Here is a 21818-nt window from a genome sequence, read left to right on the forward strand (position 1 = left end):
AGAGACTCAGCTGAGTGTCCTCTGATGAATAATGGGAATCACCTGTTATGCTGGCCTATCTGGGGCTCTGCCTCTGTTTCCCCTCTTCAGCTGCCACCAACACTGTTTATTTGTTTATTCTAGAGATAAAACTCAGACTCCAGATTAGGTTTGGAATTTTCAACAAAGATGAATATGAGCCATTCTCATATTAGCTTGAAAAAGTGGTAAGTTCAACATTATTCAGCCGTTATCTGCTGCATTAGAGTTTTGCTATGTATAGACAACAAATATAAGAACTCAGCCATAGCTGTCATCTAAGGTAACCATTTGCTCTCTTACTTTGGGATCTTATTATAAAATGGAAATCATACTGACAGCACCACTACAAGTTTAAGGAAGTTCTTGTCAAGATCTGTGTGGGCTTTAGTGACAGGCACTTGTCATGATGATACAACTTCGGTCAAAGGAGATTTTGAACATGAGACATAATAATCCCCAAGTGTTTTCCACGTGGGGAGACGCAGTAAGACTGGTTATCTTCAGATGTGCAACTTAAATGTTAAGGTTAATAAACAGACTCAGTAGAAACAGCTATACATCAGTCCGTAAGCTTTGGAGCAAGTTAGTATGTTATAACAAAATAGTTTTATGCCTAAATATCAAAATGTTCCTATTGCTGGCACTGAAATGGAAAGACATATTATGAAAGCTAAGAAACAGAGTTAAAATCACCCAAAGAAGTTTATTGACATGTTCACACAACAGCATCTCGGAGCTATCTGTAATCAAGTCCTTTTAGGTTATAAAACTGAAACCATGAGATCTGATATGGATATACATTTATAACTACAGTAAGCATCAGGAAAATTTGATGTAGAAACATAAAAAGAAAATCAAACACAGTTGGGGAGGTCGCATTCAATGCAGCAATCCACTACCATCATTGACCTGGCTTAGTCAAAAATAGAATACGATTCATAAATAACTTCAATATGAAATCAGTAGATATGCAACAATACCTCAAAGGGTGTGTAATAAAACTTTCAGAATTACTTTAGCCCAAGCAAACACTAAATTTTACTCTCCTCATCTTGTATGACTTGTTCAGCTGCCTGAGTCATTCTGAAACCTTATTATTTCCTGCCCTGACTCCAGAGATATCCCCAATTCATCATCCCCTTGATATACAGCCTTAGATTTATTATTTTCCCATCTGTCCTGAAATTGGTATCATTTCTTTTTCTTTAAGCTCTGGGTGACTTCTGATCCCAACATATGGTTTCTATAGTTACCACTTCCATTCAGGCAAGCACATCTGCATAGCCTTGGTTGCAAGACAGCACTGCAGACAGTAGGAACATCTCAGATATGCACATTCCCCGACTATAGCCTCTTATATGTGGCCCAGAAGGCGCCACAGCTGCCATAGCTGAGCCATGTGCTATCTTCATTACTGTCCAGTTACTATAGAGATCTCGGTCAATTCAGGGGCCCTGGGATGTATTTAAGTCCACAATCCTTTCTTGAATTCTCGATATCACAAAACTCAACAAACTAAATACGTATTTCACCATTCAAAGCTCTTGAGGTCCAAAGAGTCTGAGTGATTTGTCTTGAAAGCACACAGTGACTGGAGAAGACTTGAAGCTGGCAATTAACTCCACAGCCATGGGCCTGGCCCTCAGGATGCTGCCCAGACTCAACCTCTGTCCCTGAGATCTCTTTTATTTAGACAGGCAGAAAAATGTCATGACATGCGTCGCTGTTCCACTCTAGGCAGCTTTCCTGTCACCCTGTGTGGTTGCACTAATCTGTAAGCATTATCAGAGTGCAGCATCTTTAGCACACTGGTGAAGAGCACATTTAATTAATGCCAAAAAAAGCAAGCACATCAGTGCTTCCAGACAAAATGGCAGACACAGCCCTTCTTCGGTTCTACCCCTCCCCTTTTGCTTTGACTTGCTGTGCTTTGGGGTGCTAGTGGTCCAACTCAGGGCCTCACACATTCGAAAGGATGCACTACCACCAAACAGCATTCCATCCCTAACTTATGTTCCAAAGGATACCTTGCAATACACCATCATGGAACAGAGATACAAGCACATGGCCTATGATGGAAGGAAATCCATGCCTTCTACATCTGGTGCTTGAATGTTGAATTCTTTCTCAAGCACTCATTTTTACCTTGGAAGTTATTAACTTTCAGAATCCTTAGCAATATTTATTTGTGTAAAATCAACAGTGTGTTCTTTTGGTAGCATGAGGACTCCTGGCACAGAGTCACCATTTTACCTGCAAGGTGGGATGCGTTGGCCTGTATTCACGTCACACTTTGGAACCAAAATGGTGCAAGCGAAAAACATGAGGTATTTGTAACAGTTGGTTTGAACAAGGGCAGGGAAGAGAGATGACTCCCAGCTGACGGACGCTTCCTTTTGAGTCCTGTGGCCAAGGTAATTTGGATAATGTGTATGGTTGTAGGGCAAATTCATGCAGAGTTCCAAAGTGATGGGCTCACATTGACCTAACAAAGAAACACATAAAAATCTGAGTATTAGAAACAGCCTCCTTAAGTCTCCTACTCTCATAGCCACTCTATTTGGAGCACAGCTTCTAAAACTCTGGGTCCTGGCTACACGATTGTGCATGTGGTCCATAAATGTGGCAAGACACAGTGGTGTCTGAGCACACAAGGGCCAAAACTGAACTCAAAATGAAGTGTGTAGTGGATCAGAGATGCCTCTGACCCTTGCAAGGGTTGTATCATGTGACCTCAATGCAGCCCTGAACACATGACATGTGCATTCTGCAGCACACATACATCACATCCTGTGTGGCAGCAATAAACCCTGGAAACACGAAACACCTCTGCTCAGGTCCCAGACTACGGTCTTGTATGAGTTACTGTGTTCTTACTGCATAGAACAAGTTTTCAGCTCATGTACGAACAAACTTCTCCATAATTCTCTACATGGAGAATGCTACCTTTACTTATATTAAACCATGGTGCAAACTGGGAGAAGTATGTTTAGGACTTTCAGACACCGTGGGAAATGCTGTCCTGATCTCAAGACAGAATTCATAAAACCAGTTTTCATTAAAATGTATTCCTATTTTCTATGCCTGTATACCTGACGCTGGATTTAGAACAAAAATGGGTTGGGAGAGCAAATTTTACGAAGCCTAGAGACCGGGAAGCAAAACCTAGACTGCAAATAGGACATGGCATTTGTCTATGGACATCAAAACCAGAGACCCTGATCCTGAAGAGCCGTGACAAACCTGTGTTCATGTCCATGTGCGTTGTGACCAGAACATGCATGTTAAAAAGCCCTTCCTCATCTTTTTAAAAGTTGAATCACCTTTATCTGAAAATGACTCTTTTATCATACTTTTGTTCAGTTCCCTTTTTCTTCTGATTTATTCCTTGCTTCTAAAACAGGCCCCATTATCTTCAACAGACATTTAAAGAAATCAATGAGGTTAATTAAATGGGCATTTAGACAAGTTCTGAGCCTATGCTCTCTTACTGACCAATGGGTTTCGAGACAAGGCTATAATATATTAGCCTAAAAATAGGCTGTGATCTGCTGGATGCTTCTTGCTAATGAGGACAAAAAGAAAACGTTATCTTGGAGTCTAAGTCTACTTTGCTCTTGAACAACAGCCCAACACTCTTCCACCCACTTTGCTGTGGTCAGCTCTGTAACCCAGGAAACAGCAATATTTCCAAGTGGATCTGTCCTCACGCAGCCTGTTTGCACCTCTTCCCACTTCTTTCCCTGGTATCATTCATTCAAATGGGCCATGCCCCTAGTTGCCACGTATTTACTAGAACTTAAATGCTGGCATAGGCCTTCTCCATCTTTCTCTGTAAGTCAGCTCTTCTTCAGCAGGCTGATCTTAGCATACACAATACCACCTCCAGGGGGCCTTCCTGACTGGGGTTCTTCCTATTCTACCTGAAGAGTCTGAGTGAATTCTAGACATGGTGAGCTCCCACTCCTGCCTGCTCCACATTAGTTGAAGATTTTAAATAAATGCCCTTTAGCTCTTCACCATGAGAAGGGAAGAAGGAAAAGAGGGGCACTGTGTTGGGGACTACGAAAACCATGTTCTTGCCATTTCCAAACTCCACAGTCCTAGAAAAAAAGACAGCTGCACTGACTTCAGAACATGTAAGCAGGCTAGGATAAAATTTGTATGGTGTCCCACTCACCCTCTCCCCCAAATTTATAGGCAGGAGCTTTAACACCCCCCAATGGGTGTTACATTTGGAGGTGGGGTTTTGGAAGTTAATTAGAGATGGTGTAAAAGACAGGTGTAAAATCTCATTGTAGAATTAGTATCTTTAACTCTAGTAGTCTTGCTTAAAGCACAGCAAGACTGCAGCTCTTGGCAACTCTGCAATAAGCAAGGCCTCCCTTGAGATCAAATCTTCCAGGACTTTGATTATGAACTTCCAACCTCCTGAACTTTGAGGCACAGACATTTGCTGTTTATACCTCATAGCCTACAGTACTCTGATGATGTCGCCTGGATTAAGTAACACAGTGACATTGATCAAAATGCTGGGAGCTCAAAGGGACAGCATAAGATGATCCAAAGCAGTCCAAGTCTCTGAGAATAGGTGAGTTTGGGCAGGTTCAAAAGAAGGCTGTAGAGAGCCCTTAGTGATCCCATTGACCTCAAGGTAATAGAGTTAACCAGACATGTGTTGTAAAATTGACCTAGGCACACTGAAGAGTCCATGTCTTATTGTGAGCAATTATTCAAACAATTCTTGTTTGTCTGAAAGGTGGTATACACAGATAAATAAGTAATATGGATTGGGTTGAAATAAGCTTCAGGACAACTTATTAATCTAGAGATGATGAGAGATTCATAGATACAATATTCATAAGGAACTGACTAGATTAAAGATGTTGTCAACAAGACATGCTCCAAATCTCTGTTTCTTGAGGGAGCTACGGCACCGGGGAACTGGCATCATACTGGAATAAACACAAGGTGAAAAGACAGGAAAGCAGAGAAGGTAGGGTTCAGTCCTCCTGTATTTATGAAAAAAAGGTGTGAAGGACCCTTTATATTCTCTCAAAGTCATAAGCTTAACTCCTCCCTTACTGTGTAATGGTATTGGGGGACGGGGCCCTCGTGAGGTGACTATGTCATGAGAGCAGCCTTTGGGAATTAGGTCAGTGCCCCTACACATCTCCCTCTCCATCCTAGCATATCAGATACAGAAGGAAGTTGGTTTTCTCTGGTTGAGAAGGGTCTGTTTATGGGCTCTGCTAACAACATTGATCTTAAGTTTAAGGCTCCAGGACTGTGCCACAGGAAAACCAGGAAAGGGGATAACATCTGAAATGTAAATTTTAAAAAATCCAACAAAAATAAATTGTCTACTCTTTAAGCCACTTAGTTACTAGTAACTTAATATATCTGCTCAGAGTAAAACCAATAGGAACTTTCAAATTTTGTGCTCAGATTCTTAAAAGAGTTTCTTCCTTAGGAATAATACAAAAACTCATAAACAGTTTATTATCTCCCATACGTTTTCCCCTCTGCCTCTCCCAGAGTCTTTGGAAGACTTTAAAGCCCCTTGCATGCCTTTCCCTACTTACACTCACAGACATTTCCAGAGATCTGTGTTTGCCTTTGCCAGTGAGGAATCAGACCATTCCTACTGTGCTCCCTCTCGCTTGTGATACAGGCGTCTTTGCTTATCACAAGCGCCTTCAGTTCCAGAGATGTGGAGAAAAAGAGGCCTTTTTTCTCCTCCCAATATACTTATAATTTTAGAAAATGGAATTATTTACACAGATGTTTGGAGCAATCCTTTTTCTTACACATTTTTTCTTTCCCTGTCTTCCTTTACTACACTACCATGGTTTAACCTTTTATCAATATGTTTCAGTTGGGTGGTGAACAGATAATAATAGATAATTTCTCTCTGTTTTGACTTACAGAGAACCAGTCCTTTTCTGATTTGTCAAAGCCTAACTTTCAGTGTTTCACAGTCAAGGATGAAGGAAAGATTATGCGATGAGCGTGCATTATCCTGAAGATCTTTATTGACTGAAGTAAGGATTGGATCTTATGATTTTTCTTTTAAAAGACTGTCTTTACAGATTTCTGAATAAGTTAGACTCTTAGATATTCATCCAATCCAAATTTGGTGGCTTTGATCAGTAAGCTGTGTGTGTGTGTGTGTGTGTGTGTGTGTGTGTGTGTGTGTGTGTAAAAATTCTCCTTTTTATTTAATCTTTTTATAACACTCCAGATTTTATTCCCCTCCAGGTCCACCCTCCGACTGTTCTACATACCATACCTCCACCCCACCCCTCTGTCTCTACCAGGATGTCCCCACTCCCCCACCCACCACCCCACCAGACCTCTAAACTCCCTGGAGCCTCCAGTCTCTTTTACAGCTTAAGCATGAACAGTAGAAAACAGTCACTAGAGGGCGATCACATCGCAAATTCGAGGATGCTTTGAGTGGATCGACTGGTCCAGCTTGCAAGTATTCTGTACAGGTGCTCACTGGGTCCTGTAGATCAGGTTTAACACATGTCTGTTTTTCAAAGCCTGGTGTTCTGTCAAAGGCATTTTCAAAGTCTGCCACAAAAGTGGGTAAATTCCACATGAAGATGGAATTGTGAGCTATACATGTTATAGATCTTTGAAGTCACTGGAAACCGGAGACATTCACACCGACCAGACACTCTCTGCTGCAAGCTCTAAGCCCCTATCTATCACTAGTATTTAGAACAATCTGTGAGCTTTCATACTTCCTGAACTTCAGCAGCAGAACCAGGAGGGTTGCCTAGGCTTTGCATGCCTGCCAGGACTGCGTGTTCTCCTCAGCAGCCACGTGACATCTGATTCTTCCTTATTGTGATGTCAACAGCTGTAGATGTCCCGTGCCTGATTCATCAATTAATCGTCACTCAGCATTAATATGTCAACTAATCACCTACTTCTCACTCTGCAGGTGGGAAAACTTGTAGAAAGACATCACTTCCCCATCTGCTGCTGTTTTCTACCAGGGACTGAAGTCTTTAACATTTCGATGTCTGGCTTCTTGATCATGGCCCCCATGTATTTGTTTCTTCCAACTGGATAATTATATTGCAACCCATAACAGCAGCAAAATTGTAGTTATTGAGTAGCAATAAAAATAGATTTATGGACGAGGTCACCACCATGTGAGGAACCGCATTACAGAGTTACAGCATGGGGAAGATAGAAAACCACTGCTCTAGTGAAAATAAAAATTATAGAGAAATATGAAAACTGTCTACATGTCGTGTCATAGGAGGCACAAATTCATATAGCCGAGGCACAAGCAGACCACTAGAGCTGTCATTGTCATGCATGGCTTCACACTGAGGACATATATGATATCCCAGGACTCAGAAGGCAAAACCTAGCACAAAAACTCATTTGTATGAGTTCAAGGCCAGCCAGGTCTACACAGAGAGTTCCAGCCTAGTTGGAGATACACAGTGAAACCCTGTGACAAAAAAACAAAACACAGTAGGGGGATGTGGAGGGGAAAGGAGGAAGAACTTTTCTTCAAATAACCTCCTACCTATTATTCCCTGGTCTCTTTTCAAACTCCAATTGGAGAGGGGTGGGGGCCAGAAGCTAAGCGCTATTGATGCTCATGATGTTAAGCACTATAAAATAACCGCATTGCCATGTATAGGAACAGACTGACACTTATCCATCTATGTAGAGAGCCAAGCACACATATCCACCCAGAGGCTCCTTGAGCAATGGCCGGAAGTCAGCTACAGAGCTGTTTTTAATAATGGAAGGACCAATGCCTAAGCCAGTGTCAAACACCCAGAAGATATGATCTTCCAGTATTTGCTGTATATGGGAAGGAACGTCTTAGCATCCGTGAGCATTGATGTCCTGGGATATAATTCACCTCAAATATTAAAAGGCCACTGGCAGTCATGCCCCCTTAGTCTACTAGCCTCAAAGCTCCCGAAGGCCTTGACGGACAGAGAAATGTAATGTGAGTAACTCTTAATCCAAAGCTGAGCATGGACCAAACAATTAATTACTCCAAGTGAAAGAAATGATACAACAACTGAATCTGGGAGGAACAAATCATTTCTAAAAAATCAGCCGCTGGAAATTTTCTAGTTCAGTTAAAATTTCCCACAGGAGTTTATTTGATATTCTGTCTCCCCTCTGCTAATCTACTGAAAACTAATTTAGAGGCAGCCACCTGCTTTCACCATTGGAGCCATCACACTGTCAATGAGACAAATTAATGCAGTGATTCCCAGACCATAATAGTCCACCAACATGTTTGGAATGATGAGGACGCATCTCTCAGAAGCCTAAAATGACCTAATTTTATGTGACGGTTGAGATGAACCTCCTCTCTGTTTCTTGGATGAAGTCTCCAGTTTGTAAGCTGTGCTTTCAAAAAAATAAAAAGGAAGATAACATCTGCCTGCAGATGGGTCCATGAAAGAAAATAATTTATAGGAGCTGGTGCTGAGGAGAAGGCGGTGGTAATGACATTAAGCAATGTGGATGGATGGCCCATTGACAACTGCACATTTGTTTCCTATTTAGTTAATGAAGACCATTTCGGTTCTTTCCAGCTACTACATGCAACCTCTGGACAAAATCGAAAGCAAATCTATGTGCTCTTTTGGAAAACTTCCAACGTCGGGAGTTTATGACAGTGCGGTAGGAAGAGGCTGATGTCCAGTCCATCACAGAAATTGCCCGTGTCAGCTGTCGTACTTACTACAGTTATTCGGGCTGCTGTCTGAGTCACACAGAGAGCTACCAACACAGGAATCGATGCAGGAACCGTCAAGGCAACCCCGATCTCCAGGACATGGCATTTGACCTGTGGAAGGGGAAAAGCCCGATAGCTTTCATCACCCACCAATCTCCAACCCTCCATCTGAAGGATGAAGAATGTCTGCTGGTGCAGATGACTTTAGCTTCCTTCCAATCTCCCTCCCAATATTGAGCACATATGGAATATATATGCTCGGGTTCATCCTCCCACCAATTAAGTACAGGCCAGTGTCCAAAGGAACTCTGTACAAATGAACAACACCAAGGCAAACCACACTAAAGGGAAGAAGCAGATGGCTGCTTCCAGTGGGAAAAAACATACTCGTTTTTTTTTACATAGGTGCCTATAGTTAACAAAACAAAATACAAGTGATGTGAGACCGAGGGGATCTCACAAAGATTGGCATTCTGGTTTGTGAATGACATCTCACACTCATTTTTCCTCGCCCCCTCATCTCCAGTTTAAGTAAACAACTTTCCCTGGTACCCAGCAGGGCATCGTGGCTAAGGCCCTATGTCAAGGATTCTCTATCACAGTGGACGTCTTTCACTGCTGCTACCCAGACTTCTGGTGTCCCTGGAAAGTATCGCTAATCTCTGATGACCTAACATTGGGGCTTCTTCTTTCCAAATGAATAGCTGCAGCAGAAGTCTTTGCCCTGATCGATTTTCCTTAAGGTGTGTGGGAAGGGAGCTGCATTTGCTATTGAGTTCCTGGTTATTTGTAGATTACGTGGATCCAGTACCTCTTTCCATGTCTCCCCATTACTGTGGTCAATTACTTTCAGACATGGCATATCTTACAAGGCACCATAGTCATATCTATACATACTAAATGATGCGTATCCATAATTCTAAGGCAATGGGTATTGTACTGGAATCTTCCTTCCAGCCCCTCTAGTGTGAAATGTTATATATTGTCACCTTGCATAAAAGATGTCACTATTGTTGTTTAAAGCCATCAGGTTTATCTCTTTTTTTCTCCCTCTGGGCGACCTTAAACGTTTTTCATAAGTGTAAGCTCTTCATGACATTTCAAGACATCGTTCTTCAATAGTTCAGCACATGTGAAGTGCCTGCTTTGTGAATGCTGAATGACAAAAGGCCATGTCCCCTCTGTGCAGTGTCTCCAGGTCTAACACCGATGGTGTCCTGACCTTATGAAAACATGGCTTTGCTGGAGGTGTTTATCAAGAACTGCTGAAGTAGACTAGGGCAGGAAAGCAAAGCTGCCCAAGGGAGTGTTCCAGACAGATGGAGCAAGTTCTCATGAGATGGGGACAACTGCCATGTAAGCAGAAAAGCAACCGGAAAGAGCTTGTAAAAGGCACACCACTGACTTCACTCTGTACGTAGTGTAAAACACCTTCCCTACGTATCGCAAGACATTGGCTGTGTGGTGCGGTGGGCCTGCCATGCTCATCTAAGCTCCCCGTCTTCCAAGAGAGCTCATCTCGGTCTTCAGCCTGATGCTCTAGTGCCTCTCGGTCATAAGCTCTTTACAGGAGCTCTTTGCCGGGTGCGCTCAACACACAGAAGCACAACACCCTGAGTTCTTTGTAGCCTGAGCCGCGTGGTTGGGCTCTCATGACAGAGAGAGAGCTCCATCAGTTGATTTGTTGGACTGAGTTCCCAGGAGAAAAAGAAAATGACCCCATATTAGCCGTGTAACAACAGGAAATATTTATTCAGCTTTCCCTGGCACTTGCCTGGTACAGCAGTTATTACCTTCTGAGCTGATGTGGAAACTGCGACCTAGAAAGGTAGGGAGACTCACCTACAGCCACCCAGACAGCAAGAGGCAGCACGGGGCTTGAAGCTCAGCACCATGCATGTAGCATCCACGTGCATGCCCTCTGTGCTGACACTATATGAACCGGCATGGGGTGTTATTAAAGTGGGAATATTCCATAAGCCCCATGCTAGAAGGTTTTCATAGAAATCAGGTCTTAAAATAATCAGTGTGAAACCTTTAAAAAAAAAAAAAAAACAGAGATGGTCACGTTTAAGACCCCACATGTTTTAATTTCTCTTTTCTGTTTAAGTTTTATGCATAGATATTATGTCCCTTTTAAAGTATATTTAAATCTGTTGCTTGGCGATGTGAAACATTAAACTGCTTCTCTGAACATGGCCAAATTAGGATGTAGTTACATTTAATTTCATGAGCCAATTTCTTCTATTTGGAATCTAATCACATTTAACTGCATGCTACAAGCTGAAGTTTTCTCTTCATCAAGCCTAATGAAGAGAAGATTCCATAGCAGGCTCATCAGAGTCTGAGCGTGTGGCTTCATCTCAAGCCTGTGTCCTTGGGAATGAGTTTCCAGCCTGTGCTGTTTAGGTATCATATATTTACCAAAAGAAAAGGTGACTAGAAAAATCTGAATCCACGTGTACAGAAATCTTGCTTAAGCAACTCCCAAATGTTCTGGTTTGTTCCCCAAAGAAACATCCACGAATATAGTGCTCTGGGGACACTGGGGACACTGAGGTCACTGGAGACACTGAGGTCACTGGGGACACTGAGGACACTGGGGATACTGGGGACACTGAGGTCACTGGGGACACTGAGGACACTGGGGATACTGGGGACACTGAGGTCACTGGGGACACTGAGGTCACTGGGGACACTGAGGACACTGGGGATACTGGGGACACTGAGGTCATTGGGGACACTGAGGTCATTGGGGACACTGAGGTCACTGGGGACACTGAGGTCACTGGAGACACTGGGGATACTGGGGACACTGAGGTCACTGGGGACGCTGAGGTCATTGGGGACACTGAGGTCACTGGGGACACTGAGGTCACTGGGGATACTGGGGACACTGAGGTCACTGAGGACACTGAGGTCACTGGGGACACTGAGGTCACTGGGGACACTGAGGACACTGGGGATACTGGGGACACTGAGGTCATTGGGGACACTGAGGTCACTGGGGATACTGGGGACACTGAGGTCACTGAGGACACTGAGGTCACTGGGGACACTGAGGTCACTGGGGACACTGAGGTCACTGGAGACACTGAGGACACTAGGGATACTGGGGACACTGAGGTCATTGGGGACACTGAAGTCACTGGGGACACGGGATACTGGGGACACTGAGGTCACTGGGGACACTGAGGTCACTGGGGACACTGGGGATACTGGGGACACTGAGGTCACTGAGGACACTGGGGACACTCACTGTCACTGCAGTTCTCCTCGTCACTCCCGTCCTTGCAGTCTTCATCTCCATCACACTGGAAGGTGCTAGGGATGCACTGCCCACTTCTGCATTCCACCAGGCCCTGGCTGTGACAAGCTAGGGGAGGCCAGGAGAATTGTCACCTTATTTATTGATTCTTTTCACTGTTCACACAAATGAACATCACCAACAAAGGATGTGTTGTACATATACACATGGATGGAGTGCCACTTTTCTTTTCTTATTTCCAAGAATTTCTGGAATGGAAGGTGTTCCTTTTTCCAAAGATTCCTTTCATTGGGAAATCACGTATGAAGAACTGCTTCTCAGTAATAAGAACTGGTAAAAACTGCTCTCATGAGGGGTGTGTTTTGTGACAAGAACTGGGGTAGGTGTGTCATATATACATGAAGTTCAGGTCCTCATAAAACAAATGTTACATCCCTCAATTTGTTTAAAATGAGGGAACTGAGGCAGAGCAAGAATATTAAAACAACTTTATCTGATTCTACACCCAAGCCTTCCACTCCAGGGCTTCCTAATCTAATGAGCTAATGAGACACTGTGTTTGAAAGAACTACCACAGTACCTCCTTCACAGTGAACACCTCATTATCTAACCTATTTATGACTAGTATTTGAAATGAGGGTGTCTGATTACCTTTAGCTTTCTGATTCTTGTGATTTCTCAAAGTTCTATACTTCCTTTGCTTGAAAGCATCAGAAACCCATGTGTCATGTGACCTCAGTCTTCGCTGACTTGGCATCTAACATCAAGAAGACCCACTTTTTGAATCGCGGCTCCTCACCAGATGTGTTTGATTTGGCCATCGTGGGCTTGCTCTCCCCAGAACTTTAATACAGATCAATATGTCCCATTAGTCCCAAAAGTAAGGACTTCAAATTGCATAGGGAAAGAGGAAGCCGACTATCATATTTATGGAACTCTTTATACAGTTTTTCTTATGTCAGAATACAAACTATGTTATCTACACTTCAACTTTTATCTCAAAGTATAAGCCAAGTAAACATACGAAACTTCATATGCAACTTCTATGGGTTCTGAGCTAACAGATTCAGCTAATAACAAATCAGAAATATTGAGGCAAACATATTCATACTAAACATTTACAGAGTATTTTCCTTATTATCTCTTAAACAACTGAGTATAAAAACTGTTCACAGAAGGCCTAAAGCTCTTCATTATCCTCTTCTTACTGAAGTACACACAGGCTCACCAGAGTGCTGAGGAAGCCAGTCTGCTGAGAGAGGGGGCAGCAGGCCTTTCATCTATGTCTTTACAGGGCAAAGCCATCCTGAGAATGTAGCCAGAGGTTAGGGAACATTTAATCAAGAGATGTGATTTATGAATTCAAGGCCATTCTGCCTCTGTAAGAACAGGAGGAATTATGCCATGTTCTGTCATGGTTGGAATATTATATTTTCAGATTTATAAAACCAGAGTTGTATTGTGTACTTCAAATGTATATGTATGTATACAGCAGGTCAGGGTAAAGGGGGAGAGAAGACGGGGATTGAGCTGGGCACATGGTGGTATGTGCCTTTAATCCCAGTGCTTGGGAGACAGAGGCAGGCAGATCTCTGAGTTCCAGGTCAACCTGGTCTACAGAGTGAGTTCTAGAACAGCCAGAGGAACTGTGCTCAAAAAAAAAATCAAACACCTTCAGAAACTGATGTTTAGATTCTGCTATCTCCCACTCAAAAATCCCACTAACTTCAGGTAGGGCTCGAGTACTTGGTAGGAAGAGAGGTAAGAACAGAGATAAAACGACTGTTAGGTAGGGGTAGCATGGGATCACAGTCTGAAGAAGAAATGGTTTTGGATGCATGGCTTCCATGAGTCCTCATAATTTTATAGCCTTAAAGTTGGCTTTCTCCCTCAGATGCTGTGCACTTGGCTAACCCTGACCTTCAGTTGTAACTAAACAGAAGTAGAAAAGTCCTACATCGGAGCTTTTTCTCCCAGCATTGTTCTGTGCAGAATGCCCTTTCCAGTCAGGCAGGCACAGACATGGGATGCTGCTTTTATGTGATTCACCCCTTCTGTTAGAGTTTTGAGCAGCACATCCCTGTAGCAGTGTGTTTGAGACAACCGTGCAGTCAGGTCTCCATGAGGGTCGCTGAGAACCAAACCATGACATGAGCCAGCAGTGTCTGATGATGTTCTGGTTGCTATGACAAAACCTGACAAGAACAAGGAAGGGTAGCCTGGGCTCATACTATGTAGGCACATCAAAGTGGGGCATCATGCAGCAAGAGCTCAAGGCATCTGGTCACATTGTGTCTGCAATCATGAAGCAGAGATTGACACAGGTACCCAACTCACTTCCTCCTTTTTATTAAGTCTAAGCCTCCAGTCTGTGGGATGGTGCCACTCATGTTCAGGGTGGGCCTCCACCGAAATTAGCCCAAGCAAGAAACTCTTACAAGCCCCTCCAGGTTTGCCTCCTAGGTGACTTGGATCCTATCAAGTGGGCAGTGTATATAGATTTGGGTGTTACGTGTAAAGCTCCAGAATAGGCACTTGCTCAAACTCTGGGTTCACTTCTCAGCTTCACACAGAAAGAAAATATATTTAATGTTTTCTAAGTTGTATTTATGTGTGGTAGATGGGCATGTGTACAGTGCTTTGAAGGCCATAAGGGGGATGTCCTGGGGCTGGACTTCTGGGTGGTTGGAGAACCTAATTTGTGTTGTGGGGAGCAAACTAAGGTCCTCTTAGAGAGCAAGCACTCTCAACCAAGCCAGATCTCCAGCCCCAGGTATGTCTTTCCCCTGCTCCCCACCAGGGATCTCCTTGTAACCCTAGCTGTCCTAGGACTCAATTTGTAGATCTATATTAGAGATCAATACGTAGATCACAGAGATTCACCTCTCCACCCGACTCCCCATGGGATTAAAGGCATATATCACCATGTCAGGTCCCAATTCTGTGTGTGTGTGTCTATGTCTCTCTGTGTGTGTGTTTCTGTGTGTGTGTCTCTGTCTGTGTCTGTGTGTCTCTGTGTGTGTGTGTGTTTGTGTGTATGTCTCTGTCTGTGTGTGTTTCTGTGTGTGTGTCTCTGTGTCTGTGTGTGTGTTTCTGTATATGTCTCTTTGTGTGTGTCTGTGTGTGAGTGTCTCTGTGTCTGTGTCTCTGTGTGTTTTTGTGTGTGTTTCTCTCTTTATGTGTTTGTGTGTATATGTGTGTGGGTGTCTATGTGTATGTCTCTATGTGTGTGTATCTGTGTGTGTGTGTCTGTGTCTCTGTGTGTGTGTGTTTCTGTGTGTGTGTTTCTCTGTGTGTGTCTGTGTGTCTCTGTGTCTGTGTATGTGTGTTTGTGTGTATGTCTCTTTGTGTGTGTTTGTGTGTGTCTCTGTGTCTGTGTGTCTCTGTGTCTCTGTGTGTTTTTGTGTGTGTTTCTCTCTGTATGTGTTTGTGTGTATGTGTGTGTGGGTGTCTATGTGTATGTCTCTATGTGTGTGTATCTGTGTGTCTGTGTGCTTCTTACAGCAAAGTTAAGAACTAATGGATAAGGTAGGTGCAGTGGCACACACCTTTCATCCCAGCACTTTGGATGCAGAAATCATTAACAGTTCTAAGCCAGCCCAGTCCTTATAGCAAGTACTAGAACAAAAGACCCTGGTCTCAAACAACCAACAAAAAACATGTATAGAATCACCTTTAAAAGGGGAGGGGATTCATCAGTAAAATAAAGATGTACATTTTATGTAAAAACAAACAACTTTTAAGCTATAAAAAAGCTGTTTTCAGAGCATTTACATTATGTTTTGGAGTATACGTGAAGTGGAGATGATTTAACAGTGTACAGGAGAAGTGAGGTTAAACACATGCTTTTTCATATAAAGAGTTGGAGCATCCTCAGGTGGGAATGTCTACCCAGAGCCCTGTAATCCATGCAGATATTGTAGAGACAGTTTACCAACCCTTTCTACTAAGTAGACTAAGAGGTTTAGTTCTAAAATATGGGAGATACATCATTTTCATCATTTCCGGTTGGCTGTACTATTTCAACATGTAACTGTCAGTATTAACCTTATTATTCATTTCTGTTTTGAGGGGATAGCATGTTTTCCAAGGGGAAAAATATGGTCAACAATCATACTTGTCATGTTTGATGTGAAAAAAGCTCTCATTTATCTAGAAACGTAGCCTGCAATAAAACAATAATCACCTGCACACACGTTCTGTGTTATGTGGGATTAGAACATGATCATCTCTTCCGCACTCCTCCCATGTTCTCCCACAAATGGCCCCTGAGAACACAGTTAGAGGCTGAGCTGAACATGTATGATTTGCAGAGAAAAGGGGCTGCTTGATCTCTGGGAGGAGACTTGTTTTTGGAAAAGTCACAGATGTGTGAAGAATCCATGAGAAGCCAGAGAAAAAGCAGATGCGGCTGGGCCAGATGAGCCAATTTAACTGTGGATGCTGGAGGGGAGGGGCTTAAAGTCACAGCTAATAGCTTAGTGTTCTCACACCTCTTGAGTGCTCTACTCATAGACCGAAGACAGAATCAGAACAATGGCTTAAGAGCCATCCTTCCAGAGTGCTGTTTACATAATGGATTTGATTTCAATGTACAGTCTGAACAGAGAAATAAAAAAAAAAAAAAAAGAAAAAAAGAAAAATAGCAAAATGAGACAGCTTGAGGGGGACTCACAGCAGTTGACCTCGTCAGACTTGTCCACACAGTCATGGTCCCCATCACACACCCATTCGGCTGCAATGCAACGCCCGTCTCCACAGCGATGCTCTTTTGTGAGATTGCAATCTGGAGAAAGGGAAAATCGTGAAAATGTGCAGGAAGCCCTCAGACTTGTGCGGCCCACAGCCTCAGTTGAAGACACTCACTCTCAGTCCAGTTACATCGATAATGTTCCTAGGATAGATCTGGCTACATTCAAATGCTACCTTCAACCAGGGTCAAGCCCCATTGTCCACATCTCTGAGGGCAAAGAGTCGTTTGTTTCCCAGGACAGGTGTTCTAATTATTGGATGTCTTGTTTCCTTTGTTTTGGGAAAACTAAATCTATGACTTTTACACTGACTCAAGTGAACAGAGTAAAGCTTTGAACTTCAGGATGCAGATTGATGTATCTGTAACAAGTCTGCTGTGTTCCTAAGAATTACAACATCTCTCTGGCAAGCCGGAAAGACAAGAGTCTTCTTATATCATCCCTCCTAATGCTCAGCCCGGGTTTTCTACTGGATTATCTTAATCTATAGCTCATGTTTGACAGAACTGCTAAGCAAGAAAGGCAAACCATTATTCTTGTTTTTATGATTTCTTTGCATCTGGATGCATACTCTGCCCCAATCCACACATTCCTGGAATTTGACAAGTGAGGGACTGAGTTCACTAAGTGACAAGTATCCTGTCTTAAAGGGAAGAATTTACACACTGCTTTATTCTGATGGATGTTGTAACATAAATATGACAGGTCCATTAAAGATATGAATTTATAAATAGCAGGTGAAAAAAATAAGAACATATCATCTGTATCCACGAACATGGCCTTTGCCATAATTTCCTGAGCAACAATGGACAATAAAGCATATTTTAGAGAAATAAAGTAGAGGTTATGGAAGGCATGATGTGAAGAAAAGAAGTAACTGCAAGAGAGGAGCTTGGTCAGGAATCAGAAGACTTACACATGTTTGGTCTACCAAAGGCAATGACTGGTCCAAAGAAAAACTATAATTTCTGCTATTTAATGAAGGTATCTTTAAAGCATAGAATTTGTGACATCTGCTTACCTCAGAGGCCTTTGGCACTAAGAATTCTTTTTTGTACATGGACACTATCCACTAGCATCCCAGATTCTAAACTGGTCCTACGGTGGCACATTTCTGACCTCCATTTTCCCTTACTTCACTGAAAAATGGAGCATGTGGATTAAATCACCTGTAAGCATTCTTCACACTAGATTCTGTGATAAACAAGACTCCAATAGTCTCACATCCTTTGTCCAAAACATAGACAGTCTCAAATATATAGAATCACTAGTGAATGGTTTGTAAACCTAGAGTTTTCAATATTTTATGGATTTGGTGAGGGAAAGTTAGACAATACTTGTAGAAACTACCAAATTTCCCAGCTTGGGGCTGTTTTTTGACCATATCCACTCCAAGACTTCCTTTGCCTCACACTCTGATTCTTTCTAGCATCTCTTTAGAAAGTCTCTAATGCTGACTACTGTTCAACATTTGTCTTCATTTAACCTTTCTTTCTGGTACACACTACAAAGGTCCTACTGTCAATAATATACTACATAAAATATAAAGTATTTTTCTGTTTTCTGCCTGTGCCTAGAGCTAACCTGGTGCCAAAGCACTCTGGACACAGAACCTGGGAGAGAGCTGGTCTCACAGAAGCAATGACACATCTGAGAGCACAGGGGAGACCACCAACTCTGCTCAAATTCCTGACCCAAGAGCACTCAGGACAGTCTGGGACTGAGTTTCTTCCAGTTTCTGTCTGTGCTCTGTGCTGACCCTGTGCCACAGCTATCTGTACCCAGAACCTGCTGGGAGAGAAGTGGTCTCTCAGTAGTGTTGACACACAGGCTTACAGCATGGTTAAGACACTGTAAGAATCAGCAAGACCAGAGATAAGAAGATGGCAAGAGGCAAATCTAAGACCCTAAGCAACAAAATCCAAGACTACATGGCATCATCAGAACTTAGTTTCTACACAACAGCAAGTCCTGATATCCCAACACATGAGAAAAGCAAGATCTGATTTAAAATCACAACTCATGATGATGTTAGAAAGCTTGAAGAAAGTTATAAATAACTCTCTTAAAGAAATACAGGACAACACAGGTAAACAAGCAGAAGCCCATAAAGCAGAAACACACACACACACTCACACAAAACAAAACAAAACAAAAAAAAACATACAAAAAAAGAACCCACAAAAATCTTTTAGAGAAGTACAGGAAAACAGTAGCAAACAGGTTAAGGAATTGAACAAAACTATCCAGGATATAAAAATGGAATAAAAACAACAAAGAAGTCACAAAGGGAGATAACCCTGGGGATTGAAAACCTAGGAAAAAGATGAGGAATCATAGACACAAGCATCACCAACAGAATACAAGCGATAGAAAAGAGAATCTCAGGGGCAGAAGATACCATAAAAACCATTAACACTCCAGTCAAAGAAAATGCAAAATGCAAAAAGTTTATAACCCAAAACATCCAGGAAATCCAATCCAATGAGAATATCAAACCTGAGGATAATAGGTATAGAAGAGAGTAAGGATTCCCAATTTAAAGGGCCAGTAAATCTCTTCAACAAAATTATAGAAAAAAAAGTCCCTAAATTAAAGAAAGATATACCCATAGACATAAAAGAAGCCTACAAAATTCCTAATAGATTGGACCAGAAAAGAAATGTCCCACATCACATAATAGTCAAAACACCAGATACACAAAACAAAGAACGAATATTAAAAGTAGTAAGGGAAATACAAAGGCAGACCAATCAGAATCACATGAGATTTCTCAACAGAGACTATGAAAGCTAGAAGATCCTGGGCAGATGTCATACAGACCCTAAGAGAGCAAAAACCAGCCCAGGCTACTATATCCAGCAAAATTCTCAATTAACATAGATGGAGAAACCAAGATATTCAATGATAAAACCAAATTTACACAATATCTTTCCACAAATTCAGCCCTACAAAGGATAATAGATGGAAAACTCCAACACAAGAAGGGAAACCACACCCTAGAAAAAGCAAGAAAATAATTTCTACTAACCCAAAAGAAGACAACCACACAAACATTCCACCTCTAACAACAAAAATAACAGGATGCAACAATCACTGGTTCCTAATATCTCTCAACATCAATGGACTCAATTCCCCAATAAAAAGACATTGACTAACAGACTAGATATGTAAGAAGGACACAACATTTTGCTGCATACAAGAAACACACTTTCAGTGACAAAGACAGACACGACCTCCAAGTAAAAGGCTGAAAAACAATTTTTCAAGCAAATGGTCCCAAGAAACAAGCTAGAGTTGCCATTCTAATATAGAATAAAATCGACTTTCAACCAAAGTTATCAAAAAAGAAAAGGAAGGACACCTAATACTCCTCAAAAAATCCACCAAGATGAAATCTCAATTCTGAATATTTATGCTCCAAATGCAATGTTCCTACATTCATAGAAGAAACCTTACTAAGCTCAAAACACACATTTCACCTCACACAATAATAGTGGGAGATTTTAACACCCCACTCTTATCAATGGACATATCATGGAAACAGACACTAAACAGAGACACAGTGGAACTAACAGAAGTTATGAACCAAATGGATTTAACAGATATTTATATTTCATCCTAAAACAAAAGACTATACCTTCTTCTCAGCACCTTATGGTACCTTCTTTACCTCACAACATTCAGAATGGCTAAGATAAAAACCTCAGGTGACAGCAGATGCTGGCAAAGATGTGGAAAAAGAACATTCCTCCATTGTTGGTGGGATTACAAACTGGTACAACCACTCTGGAATTCAGCCTGGCAGTTCCTCAGAAAATTTGGACATAGTACCTGAGAACCCAGCTATACAACTCCTGGGAATATACCCAAAAGATGCTCCCACATACAATAAGGACACATGTTCCACTATGTTCATCACAGCCTTATTTATAATAGCCAGGAGTTGGAAAGAACCCAGTTGTCCTTCAGCAAAGGAATGGATATAGAAAATGTGGTGCATTTACACAATGGAGTACTACTCAGCTATTAAAACAAAACAAAACAAAACAAACAAAAGAAAAACAATGAGTTCACAAAATTCTTAGGCAAATGGATGAATCTAGTAAACATCATCCTGAGTGAGGTAACCCAATCACAAAAATACACCCATGGTATACACTCACTGATAAGTGGATATTAGCCCAAAAGCTTGGAATACTCAAAATATAATTCACAGACCACATGAAGCTCAAGAAGTAGGAAGACCAAAGTGCAGATGCTTCAGTCCTTCTTAGAAGGAGGAACAAAAATATTCTCAGGAGAAAATATGGAGACAAACCTTGGAGCAGAGACTGAAACAAAGGCCATCCAGAGACTGCCCCACCTGGGAATCCTGCCCATATTCAGCCCCAAACCCAGACAATATTGCTAATGCCAAGAAGTGCATCTGACAGGAGCCTAATATAGCTGTCTCCTGAGAGGCTCTGCCAGAACCTGACAAATAAAAAGGTGGATGCTCGCAGCCAACCATAGAACTGAGAACAGGGTCCTTAATGGAGGAGTTCGAGAAAGAATTGAAGGAGTTGACAGAGTTTAAGAACAATAATACCATAAGAATGACAATACCAACCAACCAGAGTTCCCAGGGACTAAACCACTATCCAAAGAGTGCACATGGATGGACCCATGGCTCCAGCTGCACATGTAGCAGAGGATGGCCTTGCATCAATGGGAGGAGAAGCCCTTGGTCCTGCCAAGGCTTAATGCTGCAGTGTAAGGGAATGTCAGGGTGGGAAGGTGGGTGGGGTGGGTGGGTGGATAGATACCGTCGTTGAAGCAAGAGGAGGGGGGATACAATAGGGGATATGGATGGGAATCCGGGAAAGGGGATAACATTGAAATGTAAATAAAATATGTCCAATAAAATCAGTAAAAAAATGTATGAAGAAGTAGTCCATAAGGTGTAACCAGGAGCAGTATGTGGACATACTATCCTTCTTTCTAAAAAGGAAGGAGGTTTGTTTTGTTTTGTTTTGTATTTCACAACTGAACCTCTTAGTTA

At 42.2% G+C, this 21818-nt stretch overlaps 1 protein-coding gene across 2 annotated transcripts in view; it reads right to left on the reverse strand.

Moving 5' to 3' along the window:
* CORIN (corin, serine peptidase) overlaps positions 1-21818 on the reverse strand; it is a gene marked incomplete at both ends in the record, with an annotated part of 183377 nt that overhangs the window by 33375 nt on the left and 128184 nt on the right. For both annotated transcript variants that reach the window (XM_080912225.1, XM_080912224.1), the window contains 4 exons: positions 2275-2506; positions 8762-8866; positions 12015-12131; positions 16699-16809. In XM_080912225.1, the coding sequence (XP_080768351.1) occupies positions 2275-2506; positions 8762-8866; positions 12015-12131; positions 16699-16809 (565 nt within the window). The remainder of the gene's footprint in view (positions 1-2274; positions 2507-8761; positions 8867-12014; positions 12132-16698; positions 16810-21818) is intronic.

The sequence above is a fragment of the Micromys minutus genome (assembly GCF_963924665.1).
Source record: "Micromys minutus genome assembly, chromosome: 1".
In the NCBI taxonomy this organism is placed as follows: domain Eukaryota; kingdom Metazoa; phylum Chordata; class Mammalia; order Rodentia; family Muridae; genus Micromys; species Micromys minutus.